Genomic DNA, 24712 nt, shown 5'->3' with positions numbered 1-24712 from the left:
AGCTTTGTCCTCTGTCTGTAGCAGTAGGCTCCAGGCCGAACCTGTTTGCTGAAAGCCTGTTTTCATAAGTTACATGTTTTAATTCAAGAAATAGGAATATCTTGTACTTGATAATGGTTCACAGTTCTCTAACACCTTCATGCCCATGAATTCATTGAATCCTCATACCAATCTTTTGGTTGGAGAAAGAGGAGAAAACCAAATTTAAGGTTGAGTCTGTTTTCACATCCCCTGTTAAGTCTCTTGCTCTTTCTCCTACCTCAAGCCAGCTCCTCAAAACACAAACACTTTAGAAAGGGGAAAATGAGACTTGGGGAATTTTTCTGTTTGTCACAGAGGATGGGAAGTTTTATTTTTAGATTAGGAAGAAGAACACATATGAGAACCTTCTCCTGATAGAATACGTTAAATGTTTGACAAATGATCCACTCTTGAAGACTTCAGACAGTTGGGCGTTTCTGAAATGGTAGAGAAAATAACCCTTTCCAAACTTCGCTCATAGGAAAATGTTGGGGGAACCCAAGCCCTCCAAAGCTCCCTGGTCCTTTATAAAGGCTTCTTTTCTTATTATGCTTAGCAAATTTTACGAATGAGTTTCTAAGAGGGATTTGATTAATAATAATTAGTGATTACTTTCTGGAACTTGTCTGTTCCACAGATCAGTTTTAAGTTGATGATTTCTATTTAGGTGTGTGCTTATTCTGATTTATTTATGTTTTTTGTTTATGTTTTTAATATATGTGATGTTTGGAGTTAAGTTAGCACTTTGTTTCCATAAGGACTGTTTGAAAGCCTGTGATTATCAAGTTATAAATTCTACATGAATTACATAATGATTTTTTTCTTTATATTTTTATGTCTTTCTGTAATTCTTTAGTTTCTTTTAAAGGAAGATGGGATATTTTATAACAGTGCTTTAGAAAATGTAGTAAGTTCATATAAGCAATGTATAATTAATCTAGGAGCTGCACCCTCTGTCTCTTTCCAACAAAGTCTTCTAGAATGTAATGAAACATAGGTTCAGTTATGGGCAGGAACTTGATAAAAGTTTTGTTATGAATTGCTTGGCCAGCATGATTTTAAGATCTTACGTGCTCATAAAATGCTTTTAAAATACTAGACTTTTTAAAGTCCATATTTGGAAAATAATTAATGTTGTTCCTAAAAAGAACAAAAAGAAAAGTATAAAAAGATAGAACCATGATATTCAAGACAGTGTTAATACACAAAAATTTGAAAATGGGGACCATTTTCTATCACCAGTAAGAATACCTCAGAATAGCACATTTCTTATATAACATTACCAAGAAAACATTTATAGTTTGCATACCTTGATAAATAAATTCAGGTTGGATTTGTAAAATGAATGACAAAGCCATTTGCTAAAAATTAGACATTAATGAGCCAGATTTAGCAAAGGGCCACCAAAAAGCAGATCCAGTGTGTCTTTAAAAAGTTAGAATTTTTCCAAATAAAGAAATCCTGTATAACATCATGACTTCAGTGCAGTAGTTTCTAAGATAAGCATTAGCGGTTAGACAGACTTCAGTTTAGATCTCATGTTGCCTTATGAATAAATTTTTGTTTTAGGAGAGTTTTCTCAATTTTAAGATGGGGCAATAATAGTACTTATTCAGGGCTTTTGTGCAGGTGAGAGCTAATGTACCTGAACATGATGCCCAGCACGTGAGAAACAGGTAATAAATGCCAGCCTTTGTTATTATCGTAATTATTATTAAAATTACATCAAACTTTAATTGCGTGTGTGTGTGTTTGCGCACATGAGCTATGTGCTTGCAGGCAGTTCCTCCTCGATCAAGGAATAGTACGTTCAATCAGGACCCCAGTAGAGTTCGTTTCGTGTTGTACATGTGTAGTATGTAGCATGTATATAGTATTTAGAGTTCCTTTTCTAGTATGATTTCATGCATTCAGCAATCCAGGAAGAAACAGAATAAAATTTTCATGGAAAATTTGGGTTCTACTGCACAGTTTTAGGGAAATAATAAAGCTGACCCTAGTGCTTTCACCCTTTCCTCACGTGGGAGGGTAAAGAGTAGGAGCTCCAATTCCTCACTACTTCCCCGGCGCCGCTGTAATGATGGAGTAGTACGCCCTACCTTGATAAAAGCTATTCGGAAAGCAACTGCATTTATTTTACCTCCTGTGCTATTTGTGGAGAAGAGCTGAAGAGTAGTTTGTTTTGCCTGGAATGAACTACTTTATGAATTTTAATGTGTGATATAATATTAAAAGCTAAACCAGGATTAAAGAAGATTTTTTTTGTACTAAGCTAAAATAGTACTTAGTAGAGTGAGGTATAAAAGATTTTTGTCTCCCATTTTTACCTGGGGAAAAATTCAGCTTTCCTGTTTTTGAAAAGCTGTCCAAGTCAGTTCCCCTTAAGCAATAGCTTGTGTTTAGGAAAAAATGTGATTCCAGAATTCTAATAGCTTATCTATGATAAGATACGTTATCTGAGCCAACAAGATGATAAAGAAGAGCTTTTCTAAATATTTTTAAAATGAGTAATACAGTTTCTTACTTTATATTTAAAAAAAATTGTTGCTCTTTTTTTTAATTTTTAAGTTTCATGTGTATGTCTTTTCCTCTTTTGATTATGTTGGCTACTAGGGAACAGTTATTTGATTTTTTTTTGTGATTTGAAATTCTTTTTGGTTCAAGTTGTAATTGTTTTATTAAAAAAAATTAAACAATGAAATTTTTAGAAACCAAATCACAGGGTTGAAACAAATGATTATAGCCCACCTCAAAGATAAATTCTTAAACATAGTTTTTACAAAAGAATGAAAATTATTTTAAAAACATACTGAAACAAGAAGTTTCCAAAGCCTGCTCTCTTAACAGTTGCTAAGCAGATGCTACCAAGGAACCATTTCTTCCAATGCACTGGACTTCATGCCTCCATTTCCATAACATTCAATTTTCAAAGCGATTGAAATGGCTTTTCTTCTCTCTTTCATTTAAACAGTGAGAAAAATAGGTATTAAAAGAGACCCCATGGGGTGATCAAATCTATCCTTCTGCCTCAAAGCAAGACCACCCCAGAGCAAAGTTGCGAATCTCACCAAAGCAACTTTGTAGGCAATTTATGGTAATGCGTTAACTCTTCTGGCTCCTAAAGTGGTATTTAGCAGATTATTGCTTCAAAGCCCTGTGTATGTTCTTAGTGGCCTCCAGTCCTTAATATTACCTCCGTGAGTGCCCTTGCTTTCTGGAGCCACAGAGCTAGAAGGGGGACTCTGGAAATCGAGCCTACACACTTGCCATCACTGTCTCCAGCTTAGAGTTTAGCAGTGGCAAGTGACACTTTCTGTGTCTTCACTTGGGCCGGTGGTGCACTCATTTCACAGCATTTTCCTTTCAGTGCTTAGAAGGGTAGTGTCCAGGTGGAAAGCTCTAACTACCTCCTCCAGATAAGCAAGAGGTGAGTTATTTTGCTAATTGGCTAGAAGTTAGAAGGCATGTTTTAAAGACTCCTGTTCACTCTCTTAAGTGCAGAGGATCGAATTCCTTAGGATAACCTCTGCCCGTCTTTTGATACCAAATATTAGGGGGAGAATGAAGTAGACCCGAAAGACTTGTAGCGTGACTAAAAGGGTGTATCATTTCATGACAAAAGAAATCCTTCATTTATTCCAAAATGGACTTCATTTTCTATTGCTCATTGTATATGCGAACAGAAACCTGGGTTCTGGAAAGGATCCTAAGAAATGTGGTCCACAGTGAATCATCTGGCTGGGAGAAACAGGGTCCTGAATCTGTGGTAACTTTTCGTTTACATTTTCACCAATTTCCTAGTGAAAAAGCAACTACATAGTTCATGCGTATATTTCCCAGGCTGGTTCACATAACTGCATAATAAAAATTAAATTTGGAGTTTTAAAAATTAATAACAGTATCAAGACATTTTGAGGGTGAGATTTTATTTTTACCTCAAAATTTTGTGTCATTTTACTGCTGATACCTGCTTATCATTATTACCAAAGGCATTGATACTAATTTTTCACTCCAGATTATTCATTTTGAATATATTTATAAAGTCACTGATTATATAATTTGTGTAATTTGCAGTAATGTTCTGTTAAATATTGTGAAACATTTTCTTATTGTCTGGTTCCACAAGTCAAAAGGAAATAGTTATGTACAGGGGTGCCAGGAAAAGATGAAATAATTATACAGAACAGCTTGGACATGCACGTGTAAAATGCAACCAGCCTTTATGATAATTAAGCAAGGCACTCTACCTGTTTCATGGATGGATAGAAGATTTAAATATGCAGCTCTGCAAATGGCTTTGTTACGGAAGATTTTTTAAATGAAACATAAGAGGAACAGGCATAAAAAGAGAGTCTAAAATTAAAAAGGCCATAGTATGTAATAGCTATTAGTGATGCAGTTGTCTGTTAGGCACTGGGCACCCAGTGAAGATACAGCACTGGGCATTATGATTTTAATTGTGAATTTCCTTTGTTAGAATTGCAATGGACAGTAATTGGGAAACAATTAGTTTAGGGTTTTCAAGTCTTTGAAACTATTCTGTTTTCCAGAAAACTTACTTTATGGCGTTCTAATTCCTGTTTGTCAGCTGGCAGTGGCTGTCTTATCACAGATGCAATCACCTGTGACAATGTGACTTTCTTAACTTAAGCAATCTGATCTCGGGGTAATAACTAATGTTGAATGACTGCACTGTTGCTCACCTGGATCATAAAAGGAGCAACAGTGTCCAGTTTGGATGCCGAGCCTGAAAAGCTTCAAAACAATTTGGCCAATGAAAAATGACAGTCACGTTCAAAATGTTTTGTAGGTGAAAACAGCTACTATTGCCACTGAGAGGAATGGGAAACCAGAGAACAATACCATGAACATTAATGCTTCCATTTATGATGAGATTCAGCAGGAAATGAAGCGCGCTAAAGTGTCCCAAGCACTGTTTGCAAAGGTTGCAGCAACCAAAAGCCAGGTAAGAACCTTGGTGAGGCACTGAGAATGTTGATCTGCGATGCCTGTGAAAATTTCATTCAGAGGGGTGTCTGTTTGCAATGTGGACCTGCATCGCATCACTGAGAGGGCAAGGTCTCCAGGATCCTTGACAGAGCTCTGTGATGAAACAAAGTGTCGTTCAGATTCAGGGAGTAGATAAGTGGTTTTGTTTCCTCCAACACCCACTCTCCAGACCAGGGACTTCTCAGGAAATCTCGGGTCAGTTAATAGTTGTTTTCAGAAGAGTATGGTAATGTATAGGCAGTTTCTCAACGTGGTCTTTTGTACTTGTACAAGTAACTTGAATTACTATTGTTTCATTATTGTTCAGATGACCTTAATTTCCATCCTAAAAGACTACGAACGTAATAGTTTCTTCTGTTCCAACTCAGGCATCCACAACTATTAGGTACACTTACTAAAACAAACTGGCGCGCCCGCCACACGTATCTTTGCACATTAATGACCTTAGTTTTTCCAGAGATGCACGATATATAAGCCATACAAATTGAATTACAGTTAGAAAACCTGTCCAAATCTGATGAATTATAAATGAATAGACTTGAATCGGAAAAGTTACAAGTCCCTACCAAACAAGATAAAAACATAACAAAGGAGAGATAATGCAGTCCTTTATCAGTGTAATGTTCATATATTGAAAATTTATGCTCATCAAAAGCAGCAGGGTCATCTGTAGGAACAAATTTATAGTTACTTATAAACCCTCGTTCAAAACCAAGAATACTTTTTAAAGGACCAGAAGAATACTAAACTGTCTTCCCCTTCCAACAATAGTTGGTAACATTATCAAGGTGGGAATTTAGAGGCAGTCAAGGGCTCAGGTGAGATTTTAACAACTTGCGATTTTAAACAAATATATTTTCCCTATCATTAATGAACTCTCCTTTATAAAAGAGCCTGGCTGCCGTCAACTTCTGATAAAAATAGTTCTGAGAGTATTTACAATATGCTGCATTTACTATACCATACTTTTTTAAAAACTCTTCCTAAAATTTTTCTCTACCGGCGTTAATGGTGGTGCTTGGTAGGGGTTTTGCTTTAGAAAAGGTTGTTCTTAAGTTATAGGCTGGATGAAATACTTAAGGGATATCTTGGAAATGTTATATAAAAATGATTAAGCTCAAGCTGTGGACTGTAAAAATTATAGCTTTATAGGCCACATGCCTGCCTACCCTTCAATCACTGTCAAAGTGATAATTTCTACAATAATATGTTTCTTTTATTGTGAGATTCTAAACATCAAGTGCTGTTTAAACATTAAACTGAATTGTTTATGTTAGTGCTGTACTCAGCGTGTCATACATCAGGCCACCGTAATCTCTCATGGAATGTAAAATTCTGTCATGAATCATGGCTTGTATATCGGAAATTACTGTAATTTTGATTGGAAATTACAGGGCTCTTGAAATGTTTCTAATTATGATAGAATGTTAGAGCCGCTTCAAACCTGTGTGCTTCTTCAGATGTCTTCATTTACATGCCAAGACTATGCATTAAGGAGAAATGTCCTGCTCTCACTTTGCCCCTCACCCACCCACCCTGCACATTCTTGTTTTGGCTATTTAGTCTAATTATGATGAGGATCTCGTATTCAAATGTATATTATCTTGCCTTTCTTTCTGATCCTGCATCTTTTCTGACCTGTCCAATTAAATTTATCAAGAGTAACAGACTGTATTGTTACAGAGCCAAACACTTTCTCCAAATCCCAGAAATAGATAAACAGAGAAACTAGACATGTATTATTGTAATAAGGGTCAGCCTTAAAACGAACAAAAATAAATATGAAAACTTTTCGATAACTGTCATTTAGTTGCTTGTCATCTGTCACTTAATCCAATGACATAGTTCCTGCCTCCCCATCTCCTTTCTGACTATAGCATAGCTCCTTTCAGTTAGCAGCCCCTTCGCTACCTTCATTCTTTCTTTCTTTTAAATGATATCCCCAAATCTGCCCACCTGGCCTGAGTTACTGATTTGGGAACTGTTTAGACAGTGGCAACAATTGGTTGGTAATGTCATGTGAATGATGTTCTGGTGGGTTTTTTAAATTTGCTTGCTGTTTGTACCCCTGTCCTACAAAACTCCCCAGGAGTCTCTTTCAGCAGTGTCGACTGGCAGCTTCTATGTCCCTGCCAGGATGGTGTGTTTCCCAGAACCCCTAAAGCTGTAGCTAATCCCCTCATTACTGATTAAGAGAGAATCCAAGGAGCCAGTTGTTGGCAGTGGGGTCAAGCATATTGGTAACTTTCATTCTTTCAGATGGTTATTCCTAACTATTAATACCCTGTAACTTCCTAGCAGAGGATTTTTGTACTTTTCCCTTTGTCATTCAGTTTAGGTGTGAGCACTACCCTCAGTATGAAAATATGTAGAAAGATAGATGATTACTTAAAAATAAGCAGTCCAAAAAGTGTATATGTCACTGAGAGAAGAAGTCAGACTTAACAAGGGAAAGTAGTCACTGTTTAATTTCTGTTCTGCCATGATTTTTGTGAAGGAAACAGAACTAGCAAACAAACCAAAAAAAAAAAAAAAAAAAAGATCTTCAAATCAGACTGACCTTTTCGCGGTCAAAATTTTTAACTTCTAAAAGAGTTATTTACTTCTGAGATGTGTGTGCCCCAGCTTGTCAGTGTGAGGCAGAGGTCACTGAAAATGAAGCGTGTATGAAGAGGGATGAGCTGGAGTCACTTTTATCTCAGCCCGTCTCGCTCCATCTGCTTCTGGTCCTCTGAGTTGGCTTACTGTCCAGCGCCATCTTTGTGCTAGACCCCACTGTGCATTATGTATGACCTACATTTAATTCTCAGAGTAACCTTTGGAGCTAGCCTTGTTTTCCTCATTTTATACACGAGAGTCACCAGACTCACAAATGGTAGAGCCACCCCAGTCTCTCAGTTCTCTTCCTCTGTCCTCCTATTTTAGTATTTCCTCAGGGTTCTAGGAGGAAATACTAAATACCCTGCTCCGGGAAAGAGGAATTAGGGGAACTGGACTAACTGATCGAGGAAACGGCTGGAGCTTTCCTTTCTTCATTGACATTTTCATGGAATACGGGTTCTTATCAGCATAGGGTCCTAGGAATCCAGGCTTTTTCATGTCCAGTCGGGCTGAGGGGAGATACATGGTAGAGGACTCCAAGTAGGCTATGGTCCTGTCTGTATCACGGTGTTATAATATTGAGAAATTATTTAACCTTTTTGAGCCCAAGATTCTTGGGAGAAGATCATATGCTATAATAGATGCAGAAGAGCTTTTAAATTATACAGCACTCTACACAAATGGATAACGTCTTATAATGTGCCAAGCAAGAGGCTCAGACCTCTACACAGAGTGATTTATTTATTATCTCTGTATTTATCTCAAATACTTTTCATTTTAGACTAAAAGGTAAAGCTTTAGGTAGGTATCCTGTGTGGCAGGCAGCATAATCATTTTTTTAAAGTTTCTATAGTCCCAGAATGTTATGAAACCAGACACATCATAGTCGTGCTATGTACTGACTAATGCACGAAGTATTTTCAGTAAAAGAAACCAAGTCTGTGGATTCCACCATTTCACATGTATTCTATCTTCTCTTTGATGAGTAATAGAAATGAGATTGTTTTTAACTCTAATAGAAATGTCTGAATAAAATATGCAAGTAAAAACTGAAGGTAGGCTACTTTTTGTGCTTGGGTAGGAAGGCAGGCTAATGCAAACTTTAAATAAAGATGATCTGCTTAAAACATAATGTGAATAGCTACAAATGAATACACTTTATATTCCGGGTATTCAAATAAGCAGCAGTTTTTCCAAGTGAATCATATTGGAATTTTATCAAACATTTAGTCTGATAACATTCAAATAATTATGAGAGCAGAATTCACTAATTTTACAGTTTAAAAAAAATAGTTGATTTGGGTAATAACCATTACGGTATCAAGGTTCAGTTACTGTTCATTGGTTATAGTGTTTTCATATGGGAGATGGAAATGGAATTTTTTCCTTAATGGTGGCAGATGTTGGAATCTAATTTTATTCCACAGCAAACCTCCTGAGAGCTCTGAGACTTAAGGTGTATGTCCAGCAAGGGGACATTAGCCGCGCCATAGGCCTCGCCTTGTACATCGAATTGTTACATTGATTTTCATGTCTGCAGAGTGGAGCTTGCAGATACGGTAATGTGGGAGTAAAGGGCTTTGACGGAGCGGTGCCGCATCACCACTTGTGTTTAGAAAATGATTTCTCTCTACTGCTTTATTGAACAGGGTATTTCTTTTAGGTAAAGTGACTAGATGATGAAAATTCTATTTGACTGAACATGACTGAATATAATCTTTGGCAGTCTCTACCCCACCAGTCCCCTAGAGTTACAGAACTCTGGATGCTACTACTTCAGCTACTGGATAGGTATGGTTTTAGTGCTTTAAAAAAAAAAAAAAAAAAGTGGCTTTTGCCTCTGCAAAGATAGCACAACCAGTGGAAGAGAGCAAATAATTTAAAGCCTTTTGCTTTTTTCCATTCCCCTTTCAGACACTTTTGTCATTGAGATTCAAAGCCTTTAGTGAGAGGGAGAGAAGAGCAGGGGGCAGAAGAGAGAAGGAAGCCTTTGGTGCATCTTTTTGGCCTTTGGGCTTGGAAATTCTGCCATGGTGATTGGAATGTCTTAAATACAAGTAAGATGATACATCACGGATCAGTGGGGCTAGAAATGGGGCAAAAAAATGTAATTTTCATTGCCGGGAACAGGAATGTATTGTGACAAAACCCAGGGAAAAAAAATCACGGAACCATGATTGCACTCTGTACTCCAGCATGTTAGCGAAGGCATCTTTTATTGTTTAGAATTAAATTACACTTCAGGGAAACTACACTTTGAAGCGCTGTGCTGATTCATTCTTTTGGAATGTTCATGCAGCAGACTTTGCTGCAACAGGATTTCACCTGTGTAGCCTCCTAGGGAAGACACAGAGGAGACCCCTGCAGATGTGAGAGTCACTGTTTCTGTTATTTCTGGTGCCACCTCCTTTTCTGGGAGTCTGTGGGACAATCTTAACGTACTGTCCTCATCGCCCCTTCTCGGGCAAATCAAGTTTTCTTCAGGCAGGTTCTGGGGACTCTACACATTTTCCATCTTTACACACTCTCTTTACACACCCTCCATCTAGTGCTTTATTTTATTAAATTTTTTTTTAACTGGGTAGAGGTGACTCTGTGGAGATGCAGCTTAGATTTCCCTGAATTGGCTTCCCTGGGGGAGGAAGGGCCAGAGAAGTACTTTGAGGGGTGAGCAAGGAGAGAAGCAAGACAACCCCACAACCCCGGGTATAACCACGTCAGCAACCTGCCCATATGCACTTTAACACCCATGTGGGAGGCCCCTGTGCTGCATTCTTGAATAAGAAGGATGTGGAGTTCCATCAATCTCTTGTTTTAGGTAGCCAGTGTTGGTAACTACCTCAAAATCTCTTATGTCTTAATACTGGAAATCCATACTGGACTTAATTTTCTAAAATGCAGACCCATCTTTATATTTCCAGTTGGTTCCTAAACAGGACTGTTGAAATCAATGATTTTAAATACACAGGTATTGACATACTCTAACAGTTTAAAAGGTACGTAATTGTTACACAGTGTTTTAAGAAAAACTAGTTAAATTTGTGGATGTGAATATTAGCCTGTCTACATTTTAAAGACAAGCCTATGTTTTATAAATCTAGGGTTTGATCAAGGAGGTCCAGAATTATTAAGTAGAACACTTACTTGCTCGTTATATTTTGGGCTAGAAAATCATGTAAAAGGATGTTTTTCCTTCTATATACTTGATGTTTATCTATTTTAAACAAGTTGAACAGAAGGTTTTCAGTTACCTTATTGCCACTTTCAAATCACTTAAAATTTTCACTCTTTTCCCTTAAATTTAAAATTAATTCCTTAACATCATATAAATACATTTTCTTCATTGACCCACTTAATAAGTTAACTGTTACAAATACAGTCATAATTCATTAAGCCCATTTTCTCCATCTTGAGAAAATGTCTCAAAATTTTAGACAGTATTTGAAAGGAATCAGTTGGTGAATATTGGGCCAGCTCTTTATTATTTTTTTTTTAATTTTTTTCAAAAGGCTTTTGGTTTTCTTTTCTTTTTTTTTTTTTAAGATTTTATTTATTTGTTTGACAGAGAGAGATCACAAGTAGGCAGACAGGCGGAGGGAGAGGGAGAAGCAGGCTCTGCTGAGCAGAGAGCCCAATGTGGGGCTCGATCCCAGGACCCTGGGATCATGACCTGAGCCGAAGGCAGACACTTAACCGAATGAGCCACCCAGGCGCCCCTGGGCCATCTGTTTAAAGAGGATCATCATATGAGGAAGTCCAAGGAAGGTTACCACAAGAGTGGGCCACTTGAAAGTATCTCAGCATACACGTTCTAAAGCATGAGTATACCAATTATGCATCTGTAGAATCTGCTTTAATCTGAAACCACGTTTTGTCCTAAAATGTTAGGGTAAAGTTGAAAAGTGTGGACGAAGAATATTCTGTGGAAGTTCATCTTTCTGGAAGCTCTTCCATGATACGATCAGTTTTGACAGGTGACGAGTGAGTTCTTCGGGACAGGCTCAAGGCATCCATAGAATGGGAGCAGGGAAGAGAGCAGCAAGCCCGTGGGATTTAACTTTTAACAGCAGTCGGTCCTCAAATGGAATGTAACTTGCCTAAACTTAGCACGTAACTGTTAACACTGATAGAATCCTTCAACAGACTACCAAGTTGAAAGGAAAAGTGTTTTCTCAGAAGTCTCCACAGTTGTCTTTTATGTTTTGGGTAGTAAAGGTAGGTTTTATTTTAGCTTTATCTCCTTTTTTCCTCATATGAGAAATGAAAATAAAGGCCCTGTGAAATGAATGAAGTATGAAAATGCATTTATGTAAAATAACAATAGAAAAATAGATCTGGAAGAAACTGCATCATTAAAATTTCACATCAGTGAAAGGTGCTAAGAGAAGGATGGAAGAAGTTATGTTACTAATACGAATCTCAGGTGGATTTTTTTCTGCTCTGCCAGAATACCTTCAGTATCTTAAAAAGTAACCTTTAAGATTATTCATTTTTATAAGTATAGTTGTTAAGCTTTTACACATGCGATTCTTTTGCATGACAAAACACTACAGTGTGATAGACCACTCCTGTAAAAATAAATGTATATATTTTAGAGATTAGCAGAAATATAACCATCCTGTAATTTATCATGAAATACCTTGTAAAAATACAAGTTCCATCCTCTGGTGGAGTTGCCATACAATTGTTAAATTGATGAAGTTGTCTTTTTTCTAAGTCTTAATCTACTTCTGTTGTATGTTAATAGAGAATCTGTTCTCCTTTGATTGCTTGATTCAACAGCTCCAGTTGCCTTTGTGTATATTTTTTAACAATTCCCTTTTCAACCAGTATGCTTCAGGAATTGGGCTTAAACACACTGTTTCATAAACTGCCAGCCTCCTCGGCCGCCTCAGTGCCTCTGATTCTGTAAATCAGATCATAGGCAGCATGCTGTCATATAATAAGGTGTCTGATCCTTATTACCAGTTTGTTGATGCACAGACTCCTTCAAATTGACCATTGCAACACATGGTTTCCCCTGAAACTAGCTGTGATAATTAGCGTGGTTCTAATGAGACAGAATGTCACTGATCTTGTGCTGAACTGTCGAGTATCGGTGCTACGGATGGGAACTGTCAGAGCCTGCCATCTGTGACAGCTCTTGGCATATTCCAGTGGCAAGGTAGAGCATGCTCAATAGAGTATTTTCAAACAAATGGCCCTTTTCTTGATGAGGGCTCTGTGTTCTGCTCAACTGGAAGAATGTTTGCCCCAACTTTGGCCTACGCTGCACCCATTCTGAGATCCAAATGCGAATAAAATTTTAAATCTCTGTTCTGTGTTATATAAGAGAAGAATCTTTTGTTTAGCAGGTGAATTTTAAGTGGCATTCCTTCCCCTGATTTTTGACTCTCCCAGTTGCCCCATGTTGTCAGTGAACAGTCAAGCATTTACGATACTCTTCCCAATTTTAAAATTGCCTTGTTTAAAAGAGATTTGCTGGGAGTTGGGATGGCTCTTGGTGATGAAGCAGTCTGATTTGATGGAGAGGAAAGGGGAAACGAAAGAAACAGCCCCGAACGTGTATAGAAATACCCAAGCTGAATAGAAGAATTAAAATGGACAGGACATTTAGGCTCCAGAGAGAAGTAGAGATTTTTTGCTAGAGTAGAAGAAGTCCAGCGCTGCTTATCATTCCAAAATATGCTTTGTTGCTTTTTATTTCCTCCTCTCTGGCAGACCACACAGGGCTTGTTCTGAAGAACATTTTCACTAATCTGATCAGGCAGCCAAATACGCCGGGAAAACTGCTTTAATGATCCCACTAATTACCTCAAGTCAATATGAACTGTATTATTAGACTGAGGGAAAATATTCCATTAGGTCTCCCCCTTGGGAGTTTCTCCGCTTTGTGATGTCACTGAAGCCTTCACCCTCTCGCTTGTAATTAATTTTATTTACACACGCAGGCACGCACAAGGTCACACCTGCACAACCAGCGCTGGCCAGGGAGCTCGTGGCACTCCGGCTTAATCAGATCTGTCATAATTACCATCCTGCATGTTTCTGACACACGCTGTGAAATATTTCAATTTAACTGCCGCTACCAGCACAAGCAGATGTAGTGCGAGTGTGGCTGCATGGGAAATATTATTCCTCAGGATAAACTCTCTCCTCCTCCTTTTTCCTCCCCCCCACCCCTTACAGCTAATGTGGCACAGAAGCTGATGTATCCTGTAAATCTTGAATGCAGCGCTAGATTGATAACAGGCGATTAGACAGTTTAACCACAAACAGCTTGTTCATTTTTCACAAATGAAAACCACATGTGGTGTAACTAAAATTTCAGGCCCTTTTTTTTTTTTTAGAGTTGGGGTATGTGTGTGCGTTGAAGATGTGCTTAAATAAAAATAAAATGCGATGAAAAGAAGTTAAGTGTCTATAAAAATGGAGAAGTTGCCTAGTCTTTTCCAGGTTATTTTATCAAAATCCTTATCGAATCCCATTTTTGCCACTTTCACCAAAACTCGAATGAGAGAAAGATTCTCCGTTGGACTTTCCGTTATTTTCCGTAAGATTTATTTTGGTTGGGAGAGATAATATCCCTCTGGTCTGTCCCCCCCTTTTTTTTTTTTTCTTTCAGTGCTAGACCTTTTATTTGAACAGGAGTTCTGAAAGAATATTTTACTGTTGGGCATGTATAGTTTTTTAAAGGTCAGTCTCCCTATTTTTTAAAATGAAAAGTTGTTAGTTTAGGCTTTATGGTTCTATCCCAGACAATTCAAAAACAAAATGGACCCAATCAGGAAATTTATTTTAGAGACGTTTGTTGATATGCAGAATCAATCTGAAAGGTAGAGTTCAAAACAGTGAATTCTGCTTCCATAGAAATTTTGGAGATAACCTGGCAGAAAGTATACGCTTACTGGGTTACCATATAAGGCCAGAGTTATCACCAGTCTCAGAAGAATCCAGCCATAAAGAAATTAAAGTACTGGAGCCATAAGAAGGCAAATAAGCTGGTAGAAAACTAAGATTAAGAGAGGAGAAAGAAATAGGATCAGTGGTGATTTAGAGCTGTACCTCTAGAGAAGGTTCACCACAATCCAGTTTAGCGAACATTTAAAACCATAGCTGTAGCCTAGTTAAATGTCTTTTAATGCCAAATAGAATACACTCCTTTTCTTTTATCTTTATTTTTGTTTTACTACTTCAGTTATGAACCTCTCTTGGGAGCTTCCTAGGATTCTGTGGTGATTCCTGTTAAATGATAAGAGGTGCCATTTCCCATAGACTAGTGGGTTTTTTACCCTGTTCCCTTAGTTTATTCATTTCCCCCCTTCCTTGGTTATTTTCTTACATAAAAAAAAAAAAAAAAAAAAAAAACAACCAAACAAAAAAAACTTCACTTCCCCAGTTTTTCACCAGAACTTTCTTTCCCTTTACCCTGGCTGTTTTCTCTGTGTTTTGGGTTTGCTCCAGGATATCTTACAGATTTGAAATTTAATATTTTTCTGCCTCTTCATGCTTTCTTCTAGCTGCAATATCACTTTAAAGAAAAAAAAGTTGTTTGCCTTTTCGTTAGAACCCTTCTCCCATCTCAGATGCTAAGCAGTTCACACAGTTAATACCAAATTATTAGGTCAGTTGCTTCTAACATTGTTCATCTGCCTCTATAGTCATTTTGCAAGATGCAGATATTGTGGAAGATTTGATTCAACCCCCACCTCAGCGATCTGTCACAACACTATTTCCTGTTGAATACAGATGTCCCCTCAGAATCCCTCTTAACACAAAGGTGAAGGCACCGGTCACTGATCATTAGCTCAGCCGACCGCTGCTTCAGTCACTTGTATTTTAGGATTCCCAAGAAGAGGTTTGATATACAAAGCATAGGTGTATGGGGATGAGTCCAAGAAATAAGAAAAGTGGAGGTAAAAAAAAAAAACCCAAAAAACCCTATACCTTATGATGTCATTGCTACTGCCTTTGCTTTAATGACCTGGAAGTTTTTGCACAGCTACTTCAAGATATGTTAGTGATAAGCCAGCATGCAAATTGAATCACTTCTTGCAGTCATTGGTAGAGCTCACCACAGAAAGGAAACTTAACTTATTCCTTAGCAAGTCAAAGATTTCATTAACATTCTGAAAAATCATCCACTAGTTTTCCATGTTCGCAAACTTTTGTTTTTGTATGTTAGAATTTCTTTGTTCCCAGCACACCTGTTGATATAAAAGGGAACAGGAAGGAGAGGAAAAAAAAAAAAGAGTTACTGTTTAGGGATTGCCATGGTATGTACAGAGTCTGATAATATTCAATATTTTGAGTATGAGGGAAGAGCATATCTTTTCATTTCATTAAATTTAATTAGACTACAAGAATCCCATTGTTCAAAAAAAGATTATCATTTTCTTTATGGACCCCGCTGGATCCCTGTCTAATAAAAGGACAGTTTTCATGTATCTGGTAACAAATCATAGTTGAAGATCCAGGAGAAAGTAGTTCGGGAAACTTTATCCTGCCCAACTCAGTCCACTTCCTTAGCACTGTGCAGTTGTTCTTCTGCAATGTTCTTGGATCCTCATGAAAATGTACAGGAAGGAGAATTGGCTATTTGCCATTTTCTTTTGGACCCGCCGTTTGCATTTTTCGTTGTTGAAATCATCAATATCATTTACAGTGTAGCTCACCTTTGTATTCCGAAGCTGACAGGAATGGGAGGGCATGTTCCTGAATGTGTGTCAGATAAAAAATAAGGTAATGGTAGCTAATTGACAAACTCACAGATGGTTTATATAACAATTTGGACATAAACTTCATCTTTCAGAGAAAGCATTGAGGATTGCAAAGAGTGGTGATCCCAGTTCCACCGCTCTCATGCTGTGTAGCCCCAGGCAAGTCGTTTAACATCTCAGGCTCTGCACTTCCCCTTCAGGAAGGTAAAATAGGTTGGGTCAGGTTATGTCTAATGTCCCTTGCAGTTCCAGGTTCTGTGAGTTTGCTGCTGAAACAGGTGTACAAGTGTGAAAGGATGCTATTTTGATTGAAGGTACCAACGACAGGTGTGTTAGTCTGAAAATGAGTCACAGAGGAGGCAAGGTTTTGAATAATGAAAGGGCTTAGTTTGGGGGTTTGGACAGACCAAGTGCTATTTTGGGGTCTGTAGCCAAAAAGCATTCATAGGTGGGATATAGTGGGGAGAACTGATTGGGATCCAGTGTATAAACTTCATGTTATATAGTGTGAGATGAGCTGAAGGTTGACGTAAATGCGTCTGAGACTGGTTATTACACACCTGGATGACCTCTCTCTCATTATCAAGGACCTAGCAGAACCAGTACAGTGTAGAGATGAGATGAGCTCCATTTAGTTGGGGAAAGGGCTCGGCTGAATATGCGGTGGGGCGGTGGTTGCCACAAACAGTGTGACTTGAAGGGTTGCTAAAGAGTCTCCACCTTAAACACATTCTTCTGTTTTTTTAACTGATACCTGAAATTCTACCTTTAACATTTCACTATTTTTGGACTGGTATAAGTCTTGGGAAGGATAACACTTTAAAGAGAAAATAATAATTCTCGGTCCATGAGAAATCCCAGGTTTGGAAGAGGTTAGTGAAATAAGAAAAACGAGGCAGGGAATGACAGCTCAGTTGAAGGAATATCTTGAACCCCATATTTGCAAGTTCATAAATTGGTACCTGTAGCATTTAATAGCTGCTGAGGACTGCCCATTCCCAAATGTCTCCTTTAAATGTTTACCCATTTACTAATGGTACCAATACGAGTGCTACTTGTTAGGGTGCTACTTGGCTGGTTCATTGATGGAGTATTTGGTGGTTTAAATGAAATGCAGATTAGCTAAAAATAAATTACTTTCAATAAGGTCAAGGAAGTGAAGGCTGTGAATAAAATATACATTCACAAACAGACAAATGCTATTAGGAAATCCAGCTCAGTCCAATCCAAGCTGTTACTGTCTAAATTGCCTTCTTTCTTCCTGGCTTGCAATTAATTTTTGCTTGTGTGTTTGGAGATTGGGGGAAGGGTAATAGCCTAATGGGTAATGATTTTATTTTAGTATTTTGATTAAAGAGACTAAATAACTTGGACCCTGGATAACCATAAGGACTAAAGCCTTATCCATCAAGCTTAATTTCTAGACAGAAAGTTGCATTATATTTCTGGATAAATTTAGCTTTGTGTTACCTATAATATATAGTGAGGAGATGGTTGTGTGGGAGTTATTTTCTACCTATGCCCCCCCCCTTACCATCTTCCTATTCACTTTTTTTCCTTTCTTTAACCCTCTACTTGACTAGACTCCTTCTGTTCTGTCCTCAAATCTTAAAGGCAAATACTTTAAAACCATTTGCACTTTGAAAAGTGGTGCTGAGAGCAAGGACCATTATTTGATTACCTCTGGTTTCCTAACCTTTGCATAGCTCCCCACACCCCATGGCGTGCCCAGGTCACTGTTCTGTTCCTTTCCCTGCTGCCATCCTCTGTCTGCTCTGCTACCTTATCCCCTTCTGTTTGCGAAACCCAGGTGTCTTTGGAAAACCTCGTTAGTGTTCCTTTTCTGACAGAATTTCTCAAAGGATAATCTGCTAATCTTGTCTACCTTTACAGTTACTTGGATGGTATGAAGTTAACTAAATTAGAATATGGTTGCTTTATTCATGGTTGTAAACCCATTTTCTGAGTTTATAATAAGACCAGGGAAAAACAGTGCGGTCCATATGTGCTAGTTCAATTGTTAATCAAAAATGTTTAAGCTGTCAAACTATTGTTTTATGAATGAATTCTCCTCTAGCACTGAAATAAATAAGTCAAATAAAAGTCTTCCCCCATTTTCGCCAACTCGAGGATTGGGTAAGGGTGGGCATTCTTATCAACCATGGCACTATTGAGATGCCCTGATGGAAACCTGGGGCTCCTCAGGGCACAGTCTGGGAACCATCGTACTAGTGATTAACTATTTTCCTCCAGCCCATCCCTAACAGGCATGGTCCTTTAGTGGCAAACAACAACAAAAACAAAAAACAAAAAACAAAACCACCAAAAAACCCAGGAAATCTGTTTCATGAATCCATAAATACCAAAGTTTCCTAAACTACTTGGGGCTTATATAAGATAGTTCTAGAAAAATATTCGAAATATATGTGTGTATATACACACATGCATGTGGGGTGGTGGGAGTTCCTAACCTGTGGCCCACCTTCCCCCAAGGGGTCCATGAATTTGGATAGAAAAAGAAATCTTTATTTTCATTAACATGTTACTGAAATTTGACATTTTATTCAATTATCAATATGGGCAGTAAATCATAGTAGTATTAACATTAGGTATGAATTTGTCACCAGTAAAAATCACAAATATTTTCACATCACATTACGTTATTGCAGATATCTCAAAATATTATCTTTGCTCATCACTATAAAATTACAGTAGTTATCAGATCTGTTGTTAGAGCTCGTTATTTAGTGTGTTAATAAAGAAGCATTTATATTACTATAGCACAAATTTTTGATAGCTGTATTTCAGCATAATTGGTTGTCTTCATAATCTTATGTATTTTATTTCAGGCACATAAAAACATTGTTCTGGAAAGGCATCATCTGTGGGCTTTACCAGCTTGCCAGAAGGGTCGATGGCACAAAAGAAATGAGATCAATGATTAGATCAATTAGATGTGGGGGGAAAAATTACATATTTTTTCTAGTACATTAGCGGAACAATTCTTGAATTTACCAGGGAAATGTTTGTTATTACTTTATAGTATGCTTATTTTTCAAATGCCTTTCACTTCAGAGCACGTAAGCAAGGGTTAGAGTCATTGCAGTAACATTTAAAACAGCCGCAAAACCAGAAAGCTTATCGGCAGCCTTTTCTCCAACATTCTGATGCCGCATACGGTGCAGGGCTTTGAGAGAGAGGGAGGGCCTTTGCCCTTCGACTAGAGACTTTGTGTCAGGGAGCCTCACCTTTAATATCAGTTTCCATCTGAAGTGTAAGCTGTTCTTCCCTCACTGGACTCTAAGTGCTGGCAGAAATGACTCCCTATTATCTCTGTCCCCACATTGGGTGGCACATAGATGGCACTTAATAATGATTTGTAGAAGGAAAAATGATTCAGAAGCATATTTCATCTGCTGTCAGTTTTGCCCTCGCAAAACTCAGCACATTCCTGGACACCTGGGTGGTTCAGTCCTTAAGCGTCTGCCTTCGGCCCAGGTCATGGTCCCAGGGTCCTGGGATCGAGCCCCACATCAGGCTCCCTGCTTCTCTCTCCCTCTCCCACTCCCCCTGCTGGTGTTCCCTCTCTGGCTGTCTCTCTCTGTCAAATAAATAAATAAAATCTTAAAAAAAAAAAAAAACCCAAAAAACTCAGTACATTTCTAAGGGAGTCCGGGTGGGAAGATGGAGAGCTCTCCTGTGCTCAGAAAGACAGAGTAGGGGCAGACTCCTGTCCTCTTCCTCCCGGGGCGCTCCCATAGCCTGCCTTCCCCAGGTATGAAACAGGATCAGTGGTCATGAGGAGTGACTGATATGGCCTGTACAGAGAGCCCAGCCTCCCTTATCTCCCTTTATTGGTAAAATTATAACCCAGCCATTGTCACTGGGATCCACATGATGCTTCTAGAAATATTTATGCGTTCTTTTTTTGAAGTGTCCTTGTGAAGAGATTTGAGTCCCTCAGTTAAGCCAATTTCTGATTAGTAGGTTTGCATAATGGATAAAATGATGTGGGTTTTGGCCACAAAATGGGTGTTACTTTATCAGCAAAATCATAAGCAACTCGGGAGCTCATAATGACCCTGCCCGCTTAATTGTTCCTCTTAGGATATGAGTCCCATAACTTTTACAATCCCAAATTGCCTCCCCCTGGTTTTAAAAATTCTTTGTTATCTTTCCTAGGATATCAGAGAGGGAAGATTTAAATTTTTAATTCCCAGCCCCTAAATATGCATAATGGGACGTATAGCTCATTCTAGCAGATATCTGCAGTGTTGAAAAGTTTCATATAAATCAATTAAAAATGCACTGGCAGAAATATTTGTTAAAATAACCTGCAGTAAGTTATTTCTGTAAGCCAGCAAACCACTGTATCAGGTAAATCGTCACCTAAAAATGATTCATTTTATAAGTTCAAATTTTTATAGTTCTTTTTTTCTTTGCACGTGGCATATGTGGAGATTCAGCAACATTTTTTTCTTGATATCTTTACAATTTTGAATAGAAAAATAAATACTGTAAAATTTTATTAGTGACTTTAGGAGGCAACATGTAAGAGATTTGCTTCATAACATTGCCATATAAGAGCACATATTTATTTGGATTGAGGGGTTTGGGAAAAGTGAAGTTTCCCATTAAGCTTCTTTAAACAATTGATGTATTTGCTTTTGACCGAAGCCTTTAATAGTGCTTCCCTGCCTCCTTAAACCTAGTAAGCTGAGCTCAGTTTGAATCTTATTTTTTGAAATGCAACATCATTATAAATGTAAGTTGTTGGACTTTGCTACAATACATGATATCCTCAGGAATAACGAGATGTGTAGTTTCTTGCCCCTAACTAAAGGGTCCAGATTGTGCAGTTTTTATACCTTTCTCTCTCCCCGAACTTACTGCCACTTCAGTGTTACAGGGAATCCTTTGCTTCATTTTTACACTTACTCATTGAAGTGTGAGCCTCGGGGTCTGTCCAGGCCCTTTGGGTGAAGGAAAGTGAAGAGGATGCCATTCAAAGGGCTATTTGTGTGGACGTTTATTTATGGTAAATGTAATTCAGCTGAGATGGGGGAGGCCTGCATTAAAGAAACCCATCAGCGTTAGTTCACGGAAGAAATGCTGAGGGCCTGAACCAGAGCAGTAGGAATGGAAAATAAGGAACCAATTCAAGGAACGTTCTGAAGGAGAACTGGCAGGAATTCATGATTGTTCTCTTATAAAGCAAACAGACAAGAAAAATCAGATTTTTAATTGAAGCTCTTTGCTATTTTTTTTATTAAAAACAGCTACTATAGAAAAATTAAAAAATGTAAGCATAAATACATAAGGAAATACCCGTAATCCTAATTAACAAAAGATAGCCTGATTCATGTTCTTTATACACACACACGTATATGTATGTATACATACATATATGTGTGTACATGTATCTGTCTTACATTTATTCAGATGCTATTCATACCTTTTAATTCTCTACTGAGATATATTTAAGTTATATTCTCCTTTTGCTATCACAGATAATGCTAACATGAACATTATTATAGTTAAGTATTTGTATACATCTTTAATTATCATTTATTTAGGATCAGTTCTCAAAAGTAGAATTACTGGATCAAAAAGCCTTTTGTGTTTTGAAGGTGATTACTAGACATTTCTATATTCAACATTTCCACATTGCCTTTCAGTAAGATTATACCAATTTATACTTTAAATAACAGCCTTTCAGCCCAGGTGACTGGGTGGGTGGTGATGCTATTAATTGAGTTAAACTACATCAGAGGAAAACCTAGTCTGTAGGAGGAAGATAGTGGGTTCAGGTTAGGACATGATAACTGAATTCTTTTCATTAACTCTCTAGATAGTCAAATTCCTTTGGATTATCTTTGTGATAATGACAACAATAATAAAAATAGTAATGACGTTCATCATAACGTTACTGTGTGCCAATCCCCTTGCATGAATTGTCACAAACCCTATGAATAGTGGTAAAATTACCCCCATTTTATAGAGGAGAAAATTGAGATCTAGAGCATTTCAATAACTTGACCAGGTCTAGTAAATAGTAGAGTAGGAATTCAAATTAAAACCCAGGCTTTCTTAACAAATGGATCTTAGAAGTACAGTATGTACAGGAGGTGAAGTCCAGGAATTAAGTATTCTCAAGAAAGTCCAGTATGGTAAAGAGTTATAGCAAAAGAATGGTGGGCATAGTCAGTTCAGAAAGCAACTCGTCTACCTATTTTTCTTGGTACATGGCTAATTCATCTCCCTCTTTTTTTCATTATCCACCCCATTTTAAATACTGCCCATTTTTCAAACTCAAGCCAATATCACTTTGAATCAGTAAAGACTTCCTTGACCACTCAGCCCATCTCTTCTTCCTCGCCACTTGGATTCCACGTGGTGTTTGTCCATCATTGACTTTTATCATGCACTGTCTTTCACTGGTAGTTATTTTTGAATGCTTCCCAAATATACTGTGAGCCATTTTAAGGCAAGTGCTTTCAATTAAGTTCATCAGACCTTTTTGTAAATATCAGGAGCCAGGCACGGGGCTGAATGTGTTCTATTTCATTTGTACCAGCCACAATCCTGCAAGATTAATACTGTTACTGTCTGTTCTTTGTAGAGGAGGATGTGAGGCTCAAAACGGTAATTTGCTCAAATTCACATACATAAACTCCTATATGGAATATAACCCTTTATCGATATACTGAGGTGCTTGAGCATGACTTGAAGGAGAGTTAGTATTTGGATGGGCAGGAAAAAGGAGAAAGGGCTTTCCTGTAGTATGAAGAATGGAGAATAGAATGTGGGGAAATGCTGGGCAACAGCTAATAAATAGTCCAGTGAATTAGGACAGGAATGCAATTGGGAGCAGCCTTCAGGGCACTTCTAGGGAGTGTGAGCATTTTCTCTATAATAGGAAGCCTTTGAAGGTCATTTTGAGTAGTTAAGATAACTTTGGCACTTTGAAAGCAGAAGACCAGAGCAGTGATTTTCATCCCAGCATCTTTTTTCCAAGGGCATCTCAGAGATGGCTTGGGGGATTCAAGAAAGCTTAGTTACACCTGTGATTTATCTGTCAGGAAGTTCCATAGGCTAAATTAAACATCATATTTATTTGCTTCTTGTAGGCATCACAACTCTATACGATAGCACTGGTTCTCTCATTCTTCACGGAAGCTCTAGTCATCATTGGTGTACTTTTTACCCTGAGTTAAGAAAAGGAATGATTACTTAAAAGCTTCTTTGTTCAGAAATTGAAATAATTGTCTGTCGGAAGTAATTAAAAAGAATGTTTGGTGTCTAAGAACATAACTCAAAGAAGAAGGGTCCCCGACTGACAAGGCATTGGTGGACAGGTGGAAAGGAGCAGATGATTCTTTATGATAGAAACAAGGCTAAAATTGATGAACCTTGGGAGTACTGAGTTTTCTGGGGGTTTTTTCCTTGAGTTTTTTTTTTTTTTTCTTGAGTTTTCTGTTTTTTAACGAACACTAACCATGGAGAATGAGGAGAGAATAAAAACTTAAGTAAGATATTGGAGTGCCTGCGTGGCTCTCTGTTGGTTGAGCATCTGACTCTTGGTTTCGGCTTGGGTCATGACCTTAGGGTCCTGGGATTGAGCCCTGCATCAGGCTCTGTGCTCAGCTGGATTCTCTCTCTCCCTCTCCCTCTGCCCCTTCCCCACTGCTCAAGCACACGTGCTCTCTCTCTCTCTCTCTAAAATAAATGGATAAATCTTTAAAAAAAAATTTAAGATATTAAGGCACAGTGTGTATAAATGTTAAACAGGAGCCAAATCATATCACTGAAACAAAAAATTCTTTTACCAAGCCCATATCCAAGCATCAGGCATGTAAGCCAGATTTTTGTTTGTTTCATTTAAGCTTTGAAGAAACTATCTTGAAAGGTTAGTTTGTGAAGTATAAGAAAAAGTAAACTTTTAAGTTAGATATCTTCCAAATCTAATGTTTTTAAAGGAAAAGTCAGCCTTTCTTTGGAAATTCTGTTTCAAATTACAAGTTTATGTTCTTGCTAGTTTAATATGTTATCTACAGTTTCATGCTTTTCTCTTCATTCCTCCTTTTTTTCCTTACTCTGATTCTCCCTCCTGAAAATATTCTTTGAACTGTAAGATCTCCTTCCCAACAACCTTTTTAAGTGAGAACTGTTTTTATCTTCTCTGGCCAGATTGTCATCTGATAATCTTATTATGGATCAAACAATCTGTAGCAAAAGAAAAAACACTATATGTGTGCCATAAAGTCAGTGGCCTTTGAGAAGGTAGAAAAGAGGGGAACATAAAAACCACTTTCATTTTTTTACTTGCTTAAATTTTAAGCAAAATTGCATAATAAAAA

At 37.8% G+C, this 24712-nt stretch overlaps 1 protein-coding gene across 6 annotated transcripts in view; it reads left to right on the top strand.

Annotated features, from left to right (window-relative positions):
• Positions 1-24712, top strand: part of SATB1 (SATB homeobox 1) — a 101614-nt gene that overhangs the window by 63001 nt on the left and 13901 nt on the right. For all 6 annotated transcript variants that reach the window (XM_064588475.1, XM_064588461.1, XM_054504442.2 and 3 more), the window contains one exon: positions 4832-4987. In XM_064588475.1, coding sequence (XP_064444545.1) covers positions 4832-4987 — 156 coding nt within the window. The remainder of the gene's footprint in view (positions 1-4831; positions 4988-24712) is intronic.

This window comes from Mirounga angustirostris, unplaced genomic scaffold (assembly GCF_029215605.1).
Source record: "Mirounga angustirostris isolate CCGP_5_RB_7025 unplaced genomic scaffold, mMirAng1.0.hap1 SCAF_1, whole genome shotgun sequence".
NCBI classification, from domain to species: domain Eukaryota; kingdom Metazoa; phylum Chordata; class Mammalia; order Carnivora; family Phocidae; genus Mirounga; species Mirounga angustirostris.
Note: the sequence above shows the minus strand (reverse complement) of the source record. Positions and strands in the feature narration are given on the sequence as shown.